General features: G+C 50.7%; 2 protein-coding genes across 2 annotated transcripts; one reads left to right on the forward strand and one right to left on the reverse strand.

Annotated features, from left to right (window-relative positions):
* Positions 1 to 10,043: 10,043 nt before the first annotated feature.
* Positions 10,044 to 14,882, forward strand: SIX1 (SIX homeobox 1). Its single transcript, XM_059059694.2, has 2 exons — positions 10,044 to 10,907; positions 12,981 to 14,882. Exons 1-2 carry the CDS (start codon positions 10,348 to 10,350, stop codon positions 13,273 to 13,275), a joined length of 855 nt encoding a protein of 284 aa, XP_058915677.1. The 5' UTR covers positions 10,044 to 10,347; the 3' UTR covers positions 13,276 to 14,882.
* LOC136793727 (uncharacterized) lies at positions 10,082 to 12,572 on the reverse strand. Its single transcript, XM_067027581.1, has 3 exons — positions 12,521 to 12,572; positions 11,725 to 12,380; positions 10,082 to 11,431 (listed from the first exon to the last, which is right to left on the reverse strand). Exons 1-3 carry the CDS (start codon positions 12,570 to 12,572, stop codon positions 11,351 to 11,353), a joined length of 789 nt encoding a protein of 262 aa, XP_066883682.1. The 3' UTR covers positions 10,082 to 11,350.
* Positions 14,883 to 16,574: the final 1,692 nt, after the last annotated feature.

Consider the following 16,574-nt stretch of genomic DNA (forward strand, 5'->3'; position numbering starts at 1 on the left):
CTAGAGCCCACATGTCTGGATCCATGTATGCAGATGGACAGATACACTTCATTTCTCCTGGGAAGTTGAGTTCTAAAAAGCTATCACTCAGAACAGACGGTTTTATGATTGCATGAAAAGAAAAGGAAAGATGACAAAGTTGCTATAAAAATGAAAGGCCTTTTGGTGTATTAACAGCTGAAAACATAACAGCTTAAATGAAGATGTGAAAAAAACTCAGCTTAAAACTGCAAATTAAAAAAAAAAAACTTATGCAGGTTTGAAGCATATGGACACCCACCCAGTTTGCAAAGAGGGCAATGGGAGGCCCAGACTTTAGCTTATTAAAGATGACCTTTCCCCTCTCTAAAATTTCAAAGCTGACGTTTCAAGTGCTGAGCAGACTGTGTGCCATATGTAACATGACCTCAGCCCCACTCTGCCTGAGCACTGATGGCATCACTAATGAGAGGTGAAAGGTCCTTTTCTTGCAGCTTTTTCAGAAACCCACCAACCCTTGCCTGTGAAGTAAGGCTCCTCCCTCCCCCCACCCCTTGATTTCAGGAGAACTGCATTTAATACACAGCCTCAAAACACTTTTATTACCGGTCGATTTCCTTATAGCCACAGCCAAATGGCAGGATGTACAATCACATGCAGAAGAAAATATTTATTTTGACTCACAAGGCAAAGGGATTAAGAGAACATTGTATTAACCTTGCCTTTCATCTATGTTTTAAAGGGAAATTCTCCAGAAGCGTCAAATGAAGTTCTATTTTTTTTTTATAAAGAGTATCAAAGACTTTTAGGAGACCAGGTGTGTGTTTATCTGAGGGGAGGAGAGAAAGGGAAGAAACTATACTGGGGGGAAAGGCAGCTTTCACAAAGCTGCTTCAGAGACTGAAAAAGACGTACTTACAGGAATCTGTTACAGGCATTCCTACCAGCCAGCTCTCTGCCCCCCCACCCAGCCCCCCACCCCACCCCCCTTTTTCCCCCTTGCTGCTTCGAAACAAAATAGCTTCTTTCCAAGCAGGTTGTTATATTCATGGCATGGTCAATTTCCGTTTGCCAAGAAAATATTTAGGCTGATCAAAGAAATTAGAAAATCGGATGAATAGAAACAGACGTTCCCACAAGAGAAGCGTTTCTCAATGTGAAGAGAGGCAGGCGGATTGTAGCCCACCCAGTTACTCCTAGGAAATAGCTCTCTTGCTAAAGGCAGAACTACAGGGACACCTGGATTCTACTGGAAGGGCTATGGAAGAGTCACCACTCCCCAGAGAGTTCACATGGGGACTGGAACTTGGGACTCTCCGGTGGATGATCGGTTCTAGTGTCTATGAGCAAACCTGGAGGGCCTTTAATTACGTTCATTAATACAGAGGGACCTTTCAAAGCATGAGATCCTTTTGTTTTGCTTTGACTTGTTTATAATGAGCATGGAGAGGAGTTTCTCCCGAATTAATATAAATTCAGTTTTTAGATTTGTGGGTTTGGGTGGGGAACGGTTGATAGTAATTGTCCTCGGGACCCTTTGGTCTCCGAGTGTGCACCCGGGCCAACTGATGACAGTAAATAAGAGGGTCTTCTACCTCTTCCTTATTCCTGGGCAAGGCGCAGCCAAACCAGGTGAAGCCACTTGCTGCGGCGCTTCCATGGGAAGGATTGGTTGCCGTTGCGGTTTCCTTCCGCAGGACTCTGGAAACCGAAAAGTGGGCTCCGCTCAGGCAAAGGAGATCCGGATTCTCCTCTATCCCTTGCTCGCCTTGGGCACATTAGGGCACCGCAATCGCCAGTGAAGCGTCGCAGACCTTATCCTGACACCTCCAGGTTTCCAAAGGAGAAAACGAGGGAGGGATGGCTCTGAAGGAAGGCAGCTGTGGGGGGCCCTTTAGGGCCAAAGAAGACTCCCTTCCTGAGAGTTCCGCTTGGGGCAACGCGGCGCTACTAAGGCCGCAGCCGGAGAAGCTGTTGCCAGGCTGTGGGCTGAAAATCCGCTATGCCACCCTTGCTCCTCCCCGCCGCGCGTTCCTCACCCCCGGGGCTCGGCTGGGCAGATTTTCTTTTCCTTTCTTTTCTTTTTTCTTTTTTTGTTTTGTTTCGGTTCCTGCCGGCCAGGCATACTTTGCCAGGAAGACAGCGCCCTCTCTCTCCTCCCACCGTGCCCGCCACCGGCCTGCACCCCCTCCCAGCTTCGCTGACCTCCCCTTGCCTCCTTCTCGCCCCCGCCCTCCTCTGCCCTGCCCCCTCCTTTCTTATGCCCCTAAGCCTCTCGGCCCCCAGAACCACCCAGAGGAACAACCCGAGAGAATGGCGGGCTCCGAAGCCATCTCAAGTCTGGGCCACTGGGCCGGCTGGGCCCGAGCGCCCAACCTCTGGCTGTAGAACTGGGCGGAGCCGTCCCCGGCGCAGACGCGGCACCCGAGAGCTCGAGCGCGGCCCCGGGGAGGGGTTCCTGGCGCGGGCGGCGGGGCGTGGGTTCGCCCGGCTCTCGCAGGCTGGGCACAGCGGGCCGGCGGGCGGGGCCCCGAGTACGCTGCGCGGCGAGCTCTCCCCCGCGCCGGCGCACACCTGGCAGAGCAGCTTACCGGGGACCCCAGAATGCGCCAGTGAGACGTTCACGCCGGCCTGCAAGCAGGGTGATGGGTGGGGGTGGCGGGTGAACTTGAGTAGAGGTAAGGAAAACTCCTACAGCCTTGCTCCAAGCCCTAAAAGCGCCCCTCGCGGCCCACCGGCTGCCTGGAAGCCTCACCCTGCCGGCTTCCAGCAGGGCTGCGCCAAGTACAGCAACTATGCTGGAAATGGTTGCAAAATCCAAGCCCAGATGGGTGGGCGAGACGCGCGGAGGGGCATGCGTGAGTGGGCACCCTCCACCCCGTATTTAATTCTCCACAGCCCAGAGGACTGCTGCTTCAGACAAATGCCGCGTGGCCCATTCGGGAGCAGAGGCAGTCAAGCTTCTGTCCGCGAAAACCTGGATTCTTTAGAACCCAAAGAATGTTCTCGTATGGGAATGGAGAAACATTTTCCATGGCGTGGATTTGCACCGACATAGATAGAGGCCTGAAATGCTCCCCTTCCCCTCCTAACCGTTCCCGGCGCCCGGGAACCACAGGGGGAGTTCGCCTCAAGCTCACCCGGCTGCAGAGCGCAGGCGGCTCCCAGAAATGCACTAATTGAGTCACAAACCACCGGCTGCCCCTAACAAAGCGAACCGTCTCGGCAGCTCAGCGCCCAATTTGTCCGCAGCACTTTCTTCCGCAATTCAGAAGCATTATCTTGTTTTTAAAAGTATCGCGGCAGAAACGTGGCAATTATCCTGGGCTCAGGTTACGCTAAATGGCTTTAGGCTGAGAAATGGAAGAATATAAATGCCGCGAAGGTGGTGATCGGTTTTCTGCCGGGCCTGGACAGGGGTAGGGAGGCGAGCGAGCAGATTTCGGCCAGGGAGAGGGAGGTACGGCGCGAGTTCCCACTCTTGGTTCTCTTTCCCAGTGGCACCAACCAGAAAGAAGTGTTGGACCTTTATCCCTAGAGGCTAAGGATTCAGAGCGATGATCTCCTTCAGAGATCTGGAGAGAAGGGGTCATATCCCGACAAGACAGGGCCAAGCTTCTGGCCTCGGCTTTGGGTCAGGAACAGGTTGGGAGCTTCAGGCATTGCTGGGATAGGAAGGGAAGAGAGGTCAAGGGTCAGAGGGAGAGATGAGGAAGAATCCAGTTTCGGGACAACTACAGTAAAATTGGAGAGGGAGAATGGCACTGGGAGAAAACAGCCATGAGGAAAGAGGAGCCACGGCCCTGATGACTGGGGAGAGGCGTTCACTCCTGAGCGAGGGGCCGGCCTGGCCTGGGGGCCCGGGCGGAGGCTGTAGGGTGGGAACCCTGGAGAACTGGAGAGGCCCAGAGACCACGAGGCGTCTCCGCACCAAGGGAAAAACCAAACACACAAAACAAACAAACACAGAAAACCTCTAAGAATCTTCATCTCGGTCCACGAGGGTGAGTTTGGGCCTGGAAAATGGGGAGAAAAGGAAAGAGAGAGTAGCAAAAGGCGTTGGGGTGCCGGCTCCCGGCGGGCAGACGCCTTGCTCGCCGCAGCCGCCCAGCCTGTAGTGGTAGCCACGCTGTGCGCGTGTCTCTTTCCCCTTCTGCTCAAACCAGCCCCCACATCTTGAAGTAATCAGCAGCCGAGAAGGGACTCGTCCCCCTGGCATCTCAGGTTAAAGAAGGAGGTCCAGGAAAATGTGGTAGAGCCATTACAAGAAACCCGAGCCGCAGTCATCAGGGACTCCAATTGCCATCGCATTAGGATTGATTAGAGACCAGCAGTACCGTAATGACCCGGAAAGAGGGGCAGCCGGGGATTATTAATATCAGAACGTGGCGGAGAGGGGAGGTGGGTGAAGGGAAGGAGGGAAGAGCAAAGTGAGGAGGGAGAAGTTTTAAGTTACTAGGATTTATATATAAGTTCCGGCTTACCTGAGGAAACCAGATAGTCAGTGAATCACGCAAACAATAAATCTAATTCCATCTAAAATTTCACGAAGCCTGATTATTGGGGGGGGGGGAATCAATGTGAAAATCAGGCCAACATCTAGTTTTTATAAATACGCGTTTTTATAAACATTTTAAGAATCTAAGTGAAGAGATGGGGAGGAGTGCTGGATGTTCACTTTCCTTACCAATGGGTCCCTACAAAAAGACTTAGAGAGGACATTTTTGAGTCATTTTGGGTCTTCTCTCAAGGGCTATGGGGCAATGGAGTGGACATTTTCGCAGAGTCTGCAGATGAATAATAAACCAAATTTTAATTGAAACAGTGATAACTGGGTAGTGATTTTTGTTTTTTGTTTTGTTTGAGACAGGAACGATCAGGATCCCTAAGAGATGTAGAGAAGAGAGTGGTTTGTCTCCTTCCTCGGACTATGAGCCAAAACAAATCAGCCCCTGATGGTCTGGGCTGAAACGCAGCTCACTGGATAATTAACTCCATCTTTCCAGTCCACCCTAACTGTTTATTTAGTGTCACCCTGTATTACCATCACTAGCACTTTCCTCTGAACAGGAGGAGCTGCAGGCTTTCACCTCCCAAAAGGAAATTCTTCTTAGCTTAGACAGATGCAGTATACAGGATGTACATTAGCTGACAAAAAAGTTGATTGGAAATTCAGTGGAAGATAAGAACTCTTGCCCTGAGGTAATATTAATAAAGCAAAGGAGGCAAGAGTGTCTTAGGTTCTTAAGAACAGATTCTTACAACACTCTCCTTCACTTTCCAGAAAGGTGCTTGGCATCTATCTAATGTTGAGTGGTGACTTCCGACTCAGATCTGGCGGTTGGCAAGTCTCTGGGCCTGAGCCTTCTCAGAGCGCAGCTTAAATCTGCCCTCCCCCCCCCCAGGTGGCCAACCCACCTTCCTCAGTCCTCCATGGGTGCCCCCACCTTTTTAACCACACCACCACTCATTGTGGCGGGTCCCCACCAGCTGAGCCAGACGCCCCTGCCCGGACTTCAGAGTCTACTCGCCCTGCGCTGCCTGGGTGCCCGATATCAGCACAGCACGCTCTGTGAGACCTCACAGCTCCTGGTCCCGGGGAAGCAGGCGCAGGCGCCAAGAGTTGTGAGGAAGGGAGAGGAACGAGAGAGAGAAGGAAGAAAGAAAAAGAGAATAGAGGGATCCAGATAGAGAGGAGAGGGTGTGGCGTGAGAGAGAGAGAGAAACGCGGAGAAGAATGAGAATGAGGCAGCGAGGGAACGAAAGGGACAGAGGGTGAGATGGAGATAAGAGAGAATAAAAGAGAGAGTGAAGGAATCAGAGGTTCACACACACAGAATGAATGAGCTTCCTCTTTCAGACTGAAAAGAGAGGATGAGGTAGAAAGAGACACGGAGAGGGACCAGACCTGGGGACACACACAGAGGGAGAGGATAACCTCTCCAAACACACACACTCCAGCACTGTCCCCGTCCAATCTGAGTTCCCTCGCGGCGGTGTGTCTCAGCCTTTCTCTCTCCTCTCTCTTCCTTCCCCGACCCCGGAACAATGTGGAGACTGTATTTTCAGGAGCCGCGCGGGGAGGCACGGTTTTTAGCAGCAAGCTGGGCTCGCAGCCCGCTCTGTTTGTCCAGGTGTGGGCAGGGGGCGGCAGCCTCCCGGCGTCTTGGGCTGCCGCTGCGTTTTCGCACCAAGGAAGCGGGAGGCTCTGCTCGCATGCTTCCCGCTTCCAGGAGAAAACTCCCTCCCTACCTCCATACATAAATATATTAAGGGAACAGACAAATCTTCATTGTTCAGAAATAAGCCAAGGAGGCCGGCCGGCTCCCCTTGGCCCGGCCAAGCGAGGCTGGAAGGAAGGGAGGGAGAGAGAGGCGGGGGCCGCGCGGATCCGGTGTCACGTTGCAGATTCCCACTAAAGATAACGAAACGTGATCTATTTTTCAGAACAGCAAGTGGATGGGAAAGAACCTTGACAACACAAAACTCATTTACTAATGGACTGGTTTTGGGTTTCTCTCCTTTGGGTCCGCACATCGCCCTGCCTGAGCCCTCGGCCTATTCAGAGCTCGTGGGGAGCAGCGTCCCCCAGGAGGCAGGTGGGCGGCTGCTCGGGTGCCGCGCCGCCATCGGAGCCCGGTATCCCGATAGTCGAGGGCACCTGGAGTTTGCGACCAAGTAGAGGAAAAAGATGGACGTTGTCACTTCAGCCAGGATTTGGGGAGTCTTCTCACTGCCCCAGAGCGACGACGCTAATTTATTGAAGAGACACCTCCCGAAGCCCTTCCCTTCCAAATATCTTTACGTAGAATACAATCCCTGCTGTCGTTCTTAATGGCAAAGGAATTCCAAGAAAGCCGGCCGGGAGCCTCAAAGCACCTCGCTCCAAGCCAGAAGGGAAACAAGTGGGTCCCAGCCAGAGGTTTTTGAACCAAGGCCTTATGTCAACCCGACCGAGAAACCCCAGCACCAACTGGTGCCTCTTCATTGACCTTTCCATAGGACAGTTGTGCGCACCCGGCCGTTACCTGCACGGAAGGAGGCACAGGAGAGCAGAAACCTGGTGTTGGGAGCTCCTTTCCAGCCGCGTTACCCTCGGGAGCCGCGAAGCGGCGAGGGCAGCAGCTAGAGTTGCTCGTTGCCTTTAAATCTCCGCCGCATCTCTGTTTTCTTGTGATTTGCATTGACAGCAAAAGGTTTTAAGTTACTAGAACAACTCAAACCTTTCTGTGTGCGATTTAAAATGGATCATTTGGTTTATGTGGTTTGTAAATTCATGTCATTTTACCTCTTTTAGTGGTTTTCAGTGAAAGGTTCCATTTTGGGAAACCTTATATATCTGAGCCAATAATTAACATTTATAACGATTGGTTCCCCTAACCGAGGGATTGAAATAGCAGGTAGGCTCGTTGGTACAAAGCGAAAGGCACTTTTCCTTTCTAGTCACGCGATCTACTGGATTGAACGCTAGGAGGAAGGCTGGCGGGCCCGGGCACGGCCTCCAAGGACGAGCACCACATCACATCAACCCCGGTGCCCGCAATCGCGGCATCCACACGGTCGTCTTCCCAGTTGTCGCCAACGTCTAGTGCGTCTTGATTCCTTTTGAAGAGAGATGAAAAGAAGTGGGCAGGGAGGTCTGGAGGAAGCCGGAAAAAAGGTGGTCATATTGGTGTCTAATTGTCATGTCTCTGCTCCCTGTAAATCAATACCTGCCCTTATTTGTCCAAGCTGTGCTTCATTTCCTTATACAAAATTGTTAATTATAAAGTACACCCCATACTCAATTTACCGTTTGTCTTTTAAGAGACTTGGTCGTACTTACAGACTCCCGCCCACCCCCACCCCATTCCTCTAACACACACACACATTTAATTCTGCGCACTCGCTCCAGACTTTAGGGCATTGACTGATTTTTTAGAGCCGAGTTTAAGCCTCCGTTACAGTCCTCACACAGCTGCCATGTCAATAAGGACTGTTCCAAGCAGAGACGTTCCTTCTGGCAGGACACTGCAGCTCCTCAAGACTTCATCTGAAACATCATGAGCACTAAAATAAGACCGCCAGGGAAAATTACCAGACACATGGGCTTGGGCTCAGCTTTGCCAGGTTTCCAGTTTAGAAAGTAAGTCATTGGGCACACAGTGTGGTAGGGGCTCTTTTGAAATAGTATGCACCCATTAAATGCATTTAAAAATAATCCCAAACATATTGAAATATCAGCATCTATTTCCAAGGTCTAATTGCATGGGATATTGCAGGGTTTCAAAGATGCAAAAAGCATTGTTTGGGAGTTCAGCGGAGAAGCAGCTTCATGTCTACTCGGAGCCTCCTGAGAGACAGCTAGGGAGTGGAAACCCTTCATGAGTTTAAGATGTACATTGCAGGGTGCATTGGACTGGGTGCATTATTTTAAAACCATATAAATAATACAAAAGGGGAAACAGACACAGTGCTGCTTCTTCCACTCCCACTTATGTCTCAATATGTAAATGTTCTGCGATGCTGGGCTCTTGCTGATGGAATCAAAACATATTTAAAGAAGACAAGCAAGTTTAAAGAACCTAGAGTTTGCTCCTTGCATTCACTAAGAGGAGACATTTAAATCAAAAGCATTTTTGAAGTGTACTTAAAATTCTGTTTTGAACTTATCTAATCAGAGATAAGTATAGTCATAAAGTCACTCTCCTTCCACCGTTTGGCTCCCCTTATCTCCACGCATTGTTCTTATCTCCTGCCAGTCTCAGCTCTGACAATAGATTATCTTTGTTTAGAGACGCTAATTGTTTTCAAAATCTTTTTAATAATTGCTTTGGAACAAGGTGTGCAAATGAGGCTTAAGATAATTACAGCTTCATTTGTTTGTGTAGTTTTAATAAGCATTCTCCACACATACACACAATAACAGATGATAGGACTGAAACTGCAAGACATCTCTCATTCCCTGGCAGTAAAATAGGCCAGCATTGCAATCTACACACCACACACACACACACACACACACACACACACACACACACACACACACACCTCTTTATTTAATCTTCTTGGAGCCGCTGTCGTTCTCGCTTTGAGGGCAGTGTCCCTCTCAGAACAGGGCAAGGATTATGTTACAACCGGAGGGCTATTGGAGCCGGACACAGTTTTATTTAATTTACACCCCATCCAGCGCCTTTCGCGCGAGGTTCCCAAAGCATTTTTGCTAGTAGCAAGTAAATCTTCCCTGCATTCCTCGGTAGCAGAGGTGGCCTTGGAAAATGCAACCGCACTAATGGGGAAACCGAGTCCAGAAGTCTGCCCACTTAAACCATAGAACATTAAGATACCAAATCACAAATGAATCCTTGGCATCTCTATCTGCTCAGCAGCTATGTTCTACACAACTCTTTGCGTGGTCCTAAATAGTCGCGGCCTTTTGAGAATGAGGGAAACGCTATACAGCCGGGAGTATCTGTGCCTTTTGGAGGGCGGTGGGGGTAGGAGGGAAGAGAGGAGGAAATTAGGTTTGGCTCCTGGAGCTGAAGCCAGCCGGGAGAGGAGCCATTCTTCCAGCGGTTGCAGCCCGGAGCACTGGTCTGCTCTTGTATTATTTATCGCGTTCCATAAGCTATTCATCAATCCATTACTTATTCATTCCAACATTAAGGTAATTAAATATGAGCTCACCGGGAAAGGGCAAGTCTGCAAGGGACAGAGACAGGGTATGGAGGGAGAGGTGGCGAATCAGAAGGTCTGGAGTCATTGATTTGTGCAGAGATGTGCGCGGCTGCCCTTAGGTGACACTGCAGAGGGGGCTCACTTTTCAAGGTCCTGACGGGCTCACCCACTCCCACCACCCCCGTCCCCGGGAAGCACCGCTCCCTCACCCCCTCCCCACCTCGCTTCCCACCGCTCGCGGTCCCCCTCCTCCCACCACTCCCTAGCCCTCGCTGCACAGCCTCGCCCTCCCCGCGCGGGGCGGCGCGGCCTCGCGGCCCGGCCTGGCGGCGCGCGGGCTGGCCAGCCCCGGATAGGCGCCGCCCGCAGCCAATCAGCGCGCCGGGGACGCTGCGCGCTTTAAGGCAGCTGCGGGGAGAACAGAAACCAAGTTCCCCGGCAACAAGCAGCATCCACCCGGCGGGAGGCCGGAGCCAGCGAGGCCCGAAAAGCTGCGGAGTGAGCCGGACGCTTCTTGTCCAGCGCGCGTCCTACTCCTCCACTAACTCGGCCGCCCGTCCCCAAGTCTCGACTAGCTTTTTAGCGTTCGCAAAGCCTAGGGAGGGGGTTAGGAGCAGCCGCGCCCCCCTCTCTGCGGCTGCCTCCTCCTGCTTTTTCGGCTTTGCTCCCTGCCGCGTGCGCCAGGGCAGTGCGCCCCGGCAGGCCCCAGCCATGTCGATGCTGCCATCGTTCGGCTTCACGCAGGAGCAAGTGGCGTGCGTATGCGAGGTTTTGCAGCAAGGCGGGAACCTGGAGCGCCTGGGCAGGTTCCTGTGGTCGCTGCCCGCCTGCGACCACCTGCACAAGAACGAAAGCGTGCTCAAGGCCAAGGCCGTGGTCGCCTTCCACCGCGGCAACTTCCGCGAGCTCTACAAGATCCTGGAGAGCCACCAGTTCTCGCCTCACAACCACCCCAAGCTGCAACAACTGTGGCTGAAGGCGCACTACGTGGAGGCCGAGAAGTTGCGCGGCCGGCCCCTGGGCGCGGTGGGCAAATATCGGGTGCGCCGAAAATTCCCGTTGCCGCGCACCATCTGGGACGGCGAAGAGACCAGCTACTGCTTCAAGGAGAAGTCGCGGGGCGTGCTGCGGGAGTGGTACGCGCATAACCCCTACCCCTCGCCGCGTGAGAAGCGGGAGCTGGCCGAGGCCACCGGCCTCACCACCACCCAAGTCAGCAACTGGTTTAAGAACCGGAGGCAAAGAGACCGAGCCGCCGAGGCCAAGGAAAGGTACGCGGAGTGATTCCCGCTGATCGGGCGACCCCGGGAAGCCTTCCTGTCCCCGCCGCCCCTTCCCGCCCCCGCAGGCACCAGCCACCGTGTCCACCCAGCCGGCCGGAGCCCTCCGCCGGGCGGCGCCCAGGCTTCCGCGGCACTGCGGCGAAAGTTCGTGAACTCTGAGATCGCTTGCTAGGGGTGGGGCGGGGGGGACTCATCTGATTTGAGCGTCCGCGCGTGGGTTTCCTGGGATGTGAGTGTTGGCGCTAGGTTTGTTTTTCATCCCTCCTTGGCTGGCTGGGGCGAGGAGTGGCGGGTGGAGAGTGAGTTTCTAGATCAGCTTAGAAGGGCAGTGTTGATTGGTATCGCGAGGAGAGGGGTTCGGTGGGTGCTGAGAGTCTCGAACCTCTCTCCTCTTGCTCCGGGTGAGGGTGGAGCTGGCCTGAAACTTCTTCTCAGCCTCCACTCCCGCCCCGTCCTTCACTCGCTCTGTCCTGGTAGTCTTCTGGGTGAGAGGTCGCTTCATTCCGCACTAGCTGTACAAAGGGAGGAGTCTTTCAAAAGAAATCCACAGAAAAGAGAGCTTTGGGAGAGTTGGCGCTGCATTTACTCCCTGGCGCCCCGAGCCCAGAAACGATTGCTCCTCGTCAGCTCCCTCGCGCCTGGCCGGGAGCCGCGGCTGGTCAGTCCTGCTGTCCGCGCCGCCCGCCCCCCGACCCCCTCCCCGGGTGAGGAAGGGGTCTCCAGTCGCAGACTTCTCTCGCCCCAGAGCTCAGAAGGCGATATTTTTTTAACCTGTCTCTGCCCCCGCCCTCTCACGCCAACACACCCGGCCACCTGGCCCGGCTCCACTCGTTTGCTGTAGAGTTTCCGACCGAGATTCGGAAGAGCGTGTGGGAGGCGGCGGCGGCGGCGGCTGTGGGGAGAGCGCTTCGGGGAGCCGGGCAGTTTGGGGGAAACCTAAGCTCCCGAGTCGGCTGGGTTTCTTTTGTTTGTTTCGGAGCCTGGGGGCCGAAGATGTCGCCGCCTTGTTCCCCTCTGGGTGGAAAAGCAGAGTCTGGATAAATTCAGCTGAAATGGGTTCTCTGGGAGAGAGAAACTGCGAGAGATGGGGAGCGAGTTGGGGAGACAGGCGGGCCCCGCGGTGGGGAGGACGACCGAGTCCTCTGAAGGCAGAAGCGCCGAGGGCTACAAGACCCTGCAGTTCACCAGCACCGAGCGCCCAGACTGAGACCCCGGTTCGTCGCACAGGCTCCGGCTGTGCGGGGTCGCGAAGTTCCTCTGTGGGGAATGGGTGCGCTGGTGTGGATGCCCGTAGGGAGTCAGAGAGGGCCGTTGAGGGACTGCGGGCTGAGCGAGTAACACGGAGACAGGGACAGTACAGTTCCAGGTAGACGTTAGTTTCAAAAAGGCCGTTCTTTAAGCCAGGCCCGAGGGCCCACTCCCTGATGAAATCGGAGAGACTGGCTGCGCTCCCTGTGTTTACTCAGGTCACTGGGCCGCTCTGGACACCACTTCCCATGACCTGTCCTGTGTCTCTGAGACCACAACCTCCCGGCAGAGGCAGGGAAACTCGACGGTTAATCGTTTCCTCAGATGGGAACAGGACAATTGACTTGATTCACCACCAAACATCTGTTCATTGGGTGCTGTTCGTCCCCCGATCATTTTCTTCATCACCAACAATCATTTGTTGGAAGATTTTCAAATTTCGTTACTTCTATATGTGGTACTTGGTGATAGGTATTTAAAAATAACTGCTTGAACAAAAATTTAAAAATAATTTTTGTGTTTCAAATAAGCCCTGCTGATCTGGCTTTCTAAAATCTGGAAGAGGAAAGGACCTGGCTTCCCAGGAGCTCTGTCCGTAGCTCCCCATTTCTCAAGTCTCTTCTGCCTCTTCATTTCCCCTAGGACCCTTGGGGATGGGTGAGAGGGCAGAGCTTCTCCATTTGGGTCAATGACTGATTGCACAATGGCCCTTTCCTCCTTCCAGCTCCCCTCCCTCCATCTCACACTTTTTTTTTAACTTACTTTTTTTTTTTTTTTTTTTTTAACCATATGGTGTTGTCCTCTATTTCTTAGGGAGAACACTGAAAACAATAACTCCTCCTCCAACAAGCAGAATCAACTCTCTCCTCTGGAAGGGGGCAAGCCGCTCATGTCCAGCTCAGAAGAAGAATTCTCACCTCCCCAAAGTCCAGACCAGAACTCGGTCCTTCTGCTGCAGGGCAATATGAGCCACGCCAGGAGTTCAAACTATTCTCTCCCAGGTTTAACCGCCTCTCAGCCCACCCACGGCCTGCAAGCCCACCAGCATCAGCTCCAGGACTCTCTGCTGGGCCCCCTCACCTCCAGTCTGGTGGACTTGGGGTCCTAAGGGGGAGGGATTGGGGCCTCGAAGCAGCGACTAGGGACACTTGTAAATAGAAATCAGGAACATTTTTGCAGCTTGTTTCTGGGGTTCTTTGCGCATAAAGGAATGGTGGACTTTCACAAATATCTTTTTAAAAATTCAAACCCAACAGTGATCTCAAGCTTAGTGCCCTCTTCTCTCCAACTCTTTCCACTTTTGCATTATTTCCCCTCCCAGTGTGGAGATCAGGGAAAAGAAAAAAAAAAAAACCCAAACAAACAAAAATATCCAGTCACCCAGTCTTGGTTCTGGGCAACCCGTGTTCCTGCTTCAGTAGCCTTTCTTTTTTCTTTTTCTTTTTTTTTTTTTCAGTGAATGGGAATTACAAATCAACTGGATTTTAATTATTTCATTTTAATTTATTTATGGAAAAATGTTTTGAGAAGAGGAAAAGGAAATGAAAATGAGAGAGACAGAGAGAGAGAGAGGAGATCAAAATAGTGAAAAGATCCTCCAGCCTGGGAGGAACTGGTTGCATTCTTAAGGTGAATAGGAAAAATATGATCTTATAACTTTTTTTGATGGGGAAAATTAAGTTTACATTTTCATATTTAGTGTTAAACAATTTTATGTAGATTAAAATGAAAGAACAGTATTAGGGGAAAAAACAAGTGCCTAAATGTCTTAATGCTCTCTATGTGAGGCAGTTAGAAATAGAAGTGACCATTAGTAATACAAATACTTCTGTCAAATTTAGTGGGGGTTTTTGGTTGTTGTTTGTTTTCTTGGGTTTTTTTTTTTTATGGCAAACTTTAAAAATGTACCAGTGTGAAAAAACACTTTCCTGAATGCCATTACTTCTCATGCCCTTGAAGCTTTCTTATCTGTAGCCTACTCCTGTTAAGGGTTTCTCCTGTTCCTAGTTTCTAGCTTGCAAAAATAGGTAACAAATCTAGCAACCTGGTATTTGTTACTAAAACAGCATGTGTTTTCAGGTTTCTTTTCTATTGTACCTAAACCAGTCTAAATTAAAACTTAGTAGAACACCAGGAGTACTGATTCTGTTTCTGAAAGGTGAGTTGTGTATTGCTGTCATTGGGCCCCCCCCCCATTTTTTTAAACGATTAGTTTTCTTGCTTTCTTACTTAATGGTGGTTATGAATTGCAGGGTACTTTGAAGGCCATCCCCTGAACCAGGAGTGGTTACTGAGTTAATTATATGACAGAAAAAGAGTGAATTTAGCTTTGGGGTATTTATTTATTTTTTTATTATTTAGAGATGCAGTTTTGTTTACCACTAGCTCTTCTCCATATCATTCGGATGTTAGCTCTTTTGTATTATTAACAAATTTATGACAAGACTGTGAAAGTAAAATAATTTATCTGCTTGGGGGAAAAAAAAGGGAACTTGTACAAGGATAGCAACATTGTGAATTACTCTGTACAAATAGAAAGCAGACCAACAAGACAGGAGTTCTTTGAGGTGCTGCCTGATAGTGTCCCGAAAAATCCCAGTAATCATGTAGGCTCCAAATTATTTTTGCCTGGGGCAAAAATGATGTATCTTTGTATTTAGCTTTTAAAATTAGTGAAACAAATGGCATTATTTATTAAAATTCTACTCAGGATAACAGGATTGGCTTGCTTGTGCTTTGTAAAATATTACTCCCCAGAGGAAGTCTATTTTCTGACATGACAGTTTCATAATTTTGATTTTTCTCCATCTGTGTCACCATTGATACATTCATTTCTTTCTTACTCTTTCCTATCTTTCCTGTCCTGATCTAGAAGTGGGGGTGGGAGGTGGGGAGATTAAGGCCTTCTTATTATGAGGTTTTTTTTTTTTAATGCTAAATGGCTGTGACTGAGTTCCAGGGAGAAAGGGTCACTGTACTTAACTGTAGTCACTTTTACTTATAAAGTCATTTTTCCCCTCAGTGATGGACAGATGTTCACACAGCCGCTCAGAGACCATCCTTTGGATTGGGAGCTCAGGGTCCCAATCTCCCTTGTTAGTGTTTTGGATCATTAAGTTGGTGTTTATTTAAGTCACTAGGGTGTTTATTCTCCACGTCTTGGGCCACGGAGAAATGCCACCCTCTGCAGGAGGGGCTCTCACAGGGGATCTCCTCGCATTCTTCACATTCACTCCCCAAAACAAACACCCTGCACAAAGATAGCTTTCAATGACCCTGACAGGCTTCAAAGGACACCGCGGAAATCTCCCTGAAAAATAGGAAGGGCCAATTACTTTAATTTCTTACATGCCCTCTCTTCCTACCCAGATGACTACCCCCCACTCTTCCAGCCCTGTTTAGTATAATTTTAGACTCGAGGAAGTTTTGTCTCCCTGGGCACCCCGGCCCACTTCCTGCTCCCTTGGTTGGTGAATCTTGGAAATGTCTGCAAATCTGGCAAGGAGCAGAGTGGGCCGGTCCTGTAAAAGCCCCTGTGATTACTGCTTGTAAACTCGTTAAAAGGACAATTTTCTGTCACAGTCATAAACTCTTTATAAAATCCCTGGCATTCGATCCAGAGTGTGCAAATTCCAGATGTGTTTAATAAGAAATTGCACAATGTGCCTCCCTCACCATCTTCCTCTCAGTCTGGCTAAACCAGGGACAAGCAGGAGAAGGCGAGAAAGCTGAATATTGCTTTGAGTTTTCTTGGCAATCATTTTAGAGCAATCATTAGGGGGAACTAACCATATTTTTTTTTCCTCGAGGAAATCTTCAAGGACCTGCTGTTAAGGGACCTCCAATTTACCTTCTTGGCTTCACAGTTTAACTGAATCAAAAGCCACTTTTCGATTTCTCCTTTACAGATTTCATAAGGAAAGCCCAAAGTAATGAACAACGGCTTATAAATAGTTTTTAGGATGAAACCTTACAGAATTTTATCAAGTAAAATGAAAACAATAACATACTAGGGCGATTTTTAAATTTTTTACGTTTTAGATCTGAACACAGGATTGTTCGGGTCCCCACTGCCTGCTTGCCTTGACCTCTTGGCTGAGAACGAAGCTTCCTTAAATGCTCAGGAGGCCGAGGGGGTTGGCCGACGGTTCCTGAATTTGGCTTAGCAGGTAGGGACTCAAGAGTCCCCAAAGCACCACGAGCTGCGGGCAGGGAGAAAGAGGCCGCTGAGGCCGGGCACCGCCGGTCTTGAACTCTTCTCCAGGCAGGACAGGTTGGGCTTGACCCCGAGATGAAGCGGAAGCTTCCAGGAAGAGGCAGTGGCATTGGTGCTTGTGGGCGAACTCTGAGTTTGCTGAGCAGTGACCCTTGTCACGGCCGCTCTCCCCCGCACCCTGAGGGCGAGTC

Source organism: Kogia breviceps, chromosome 3, assembly GCF_026419965.1.
Source record: "Kogia breviceps isolate mKogBre1 chromosome 3, mKogBre1 haplotype 1, whole genome shotgun sequence".
NCBI classification, from domain to species: domain Eukaryota; kingdom Metazoa; phylum Chordata; class Mammalia; order Artiodactyla; family Physeteridae; genus Kogia; species Kogia breviceps.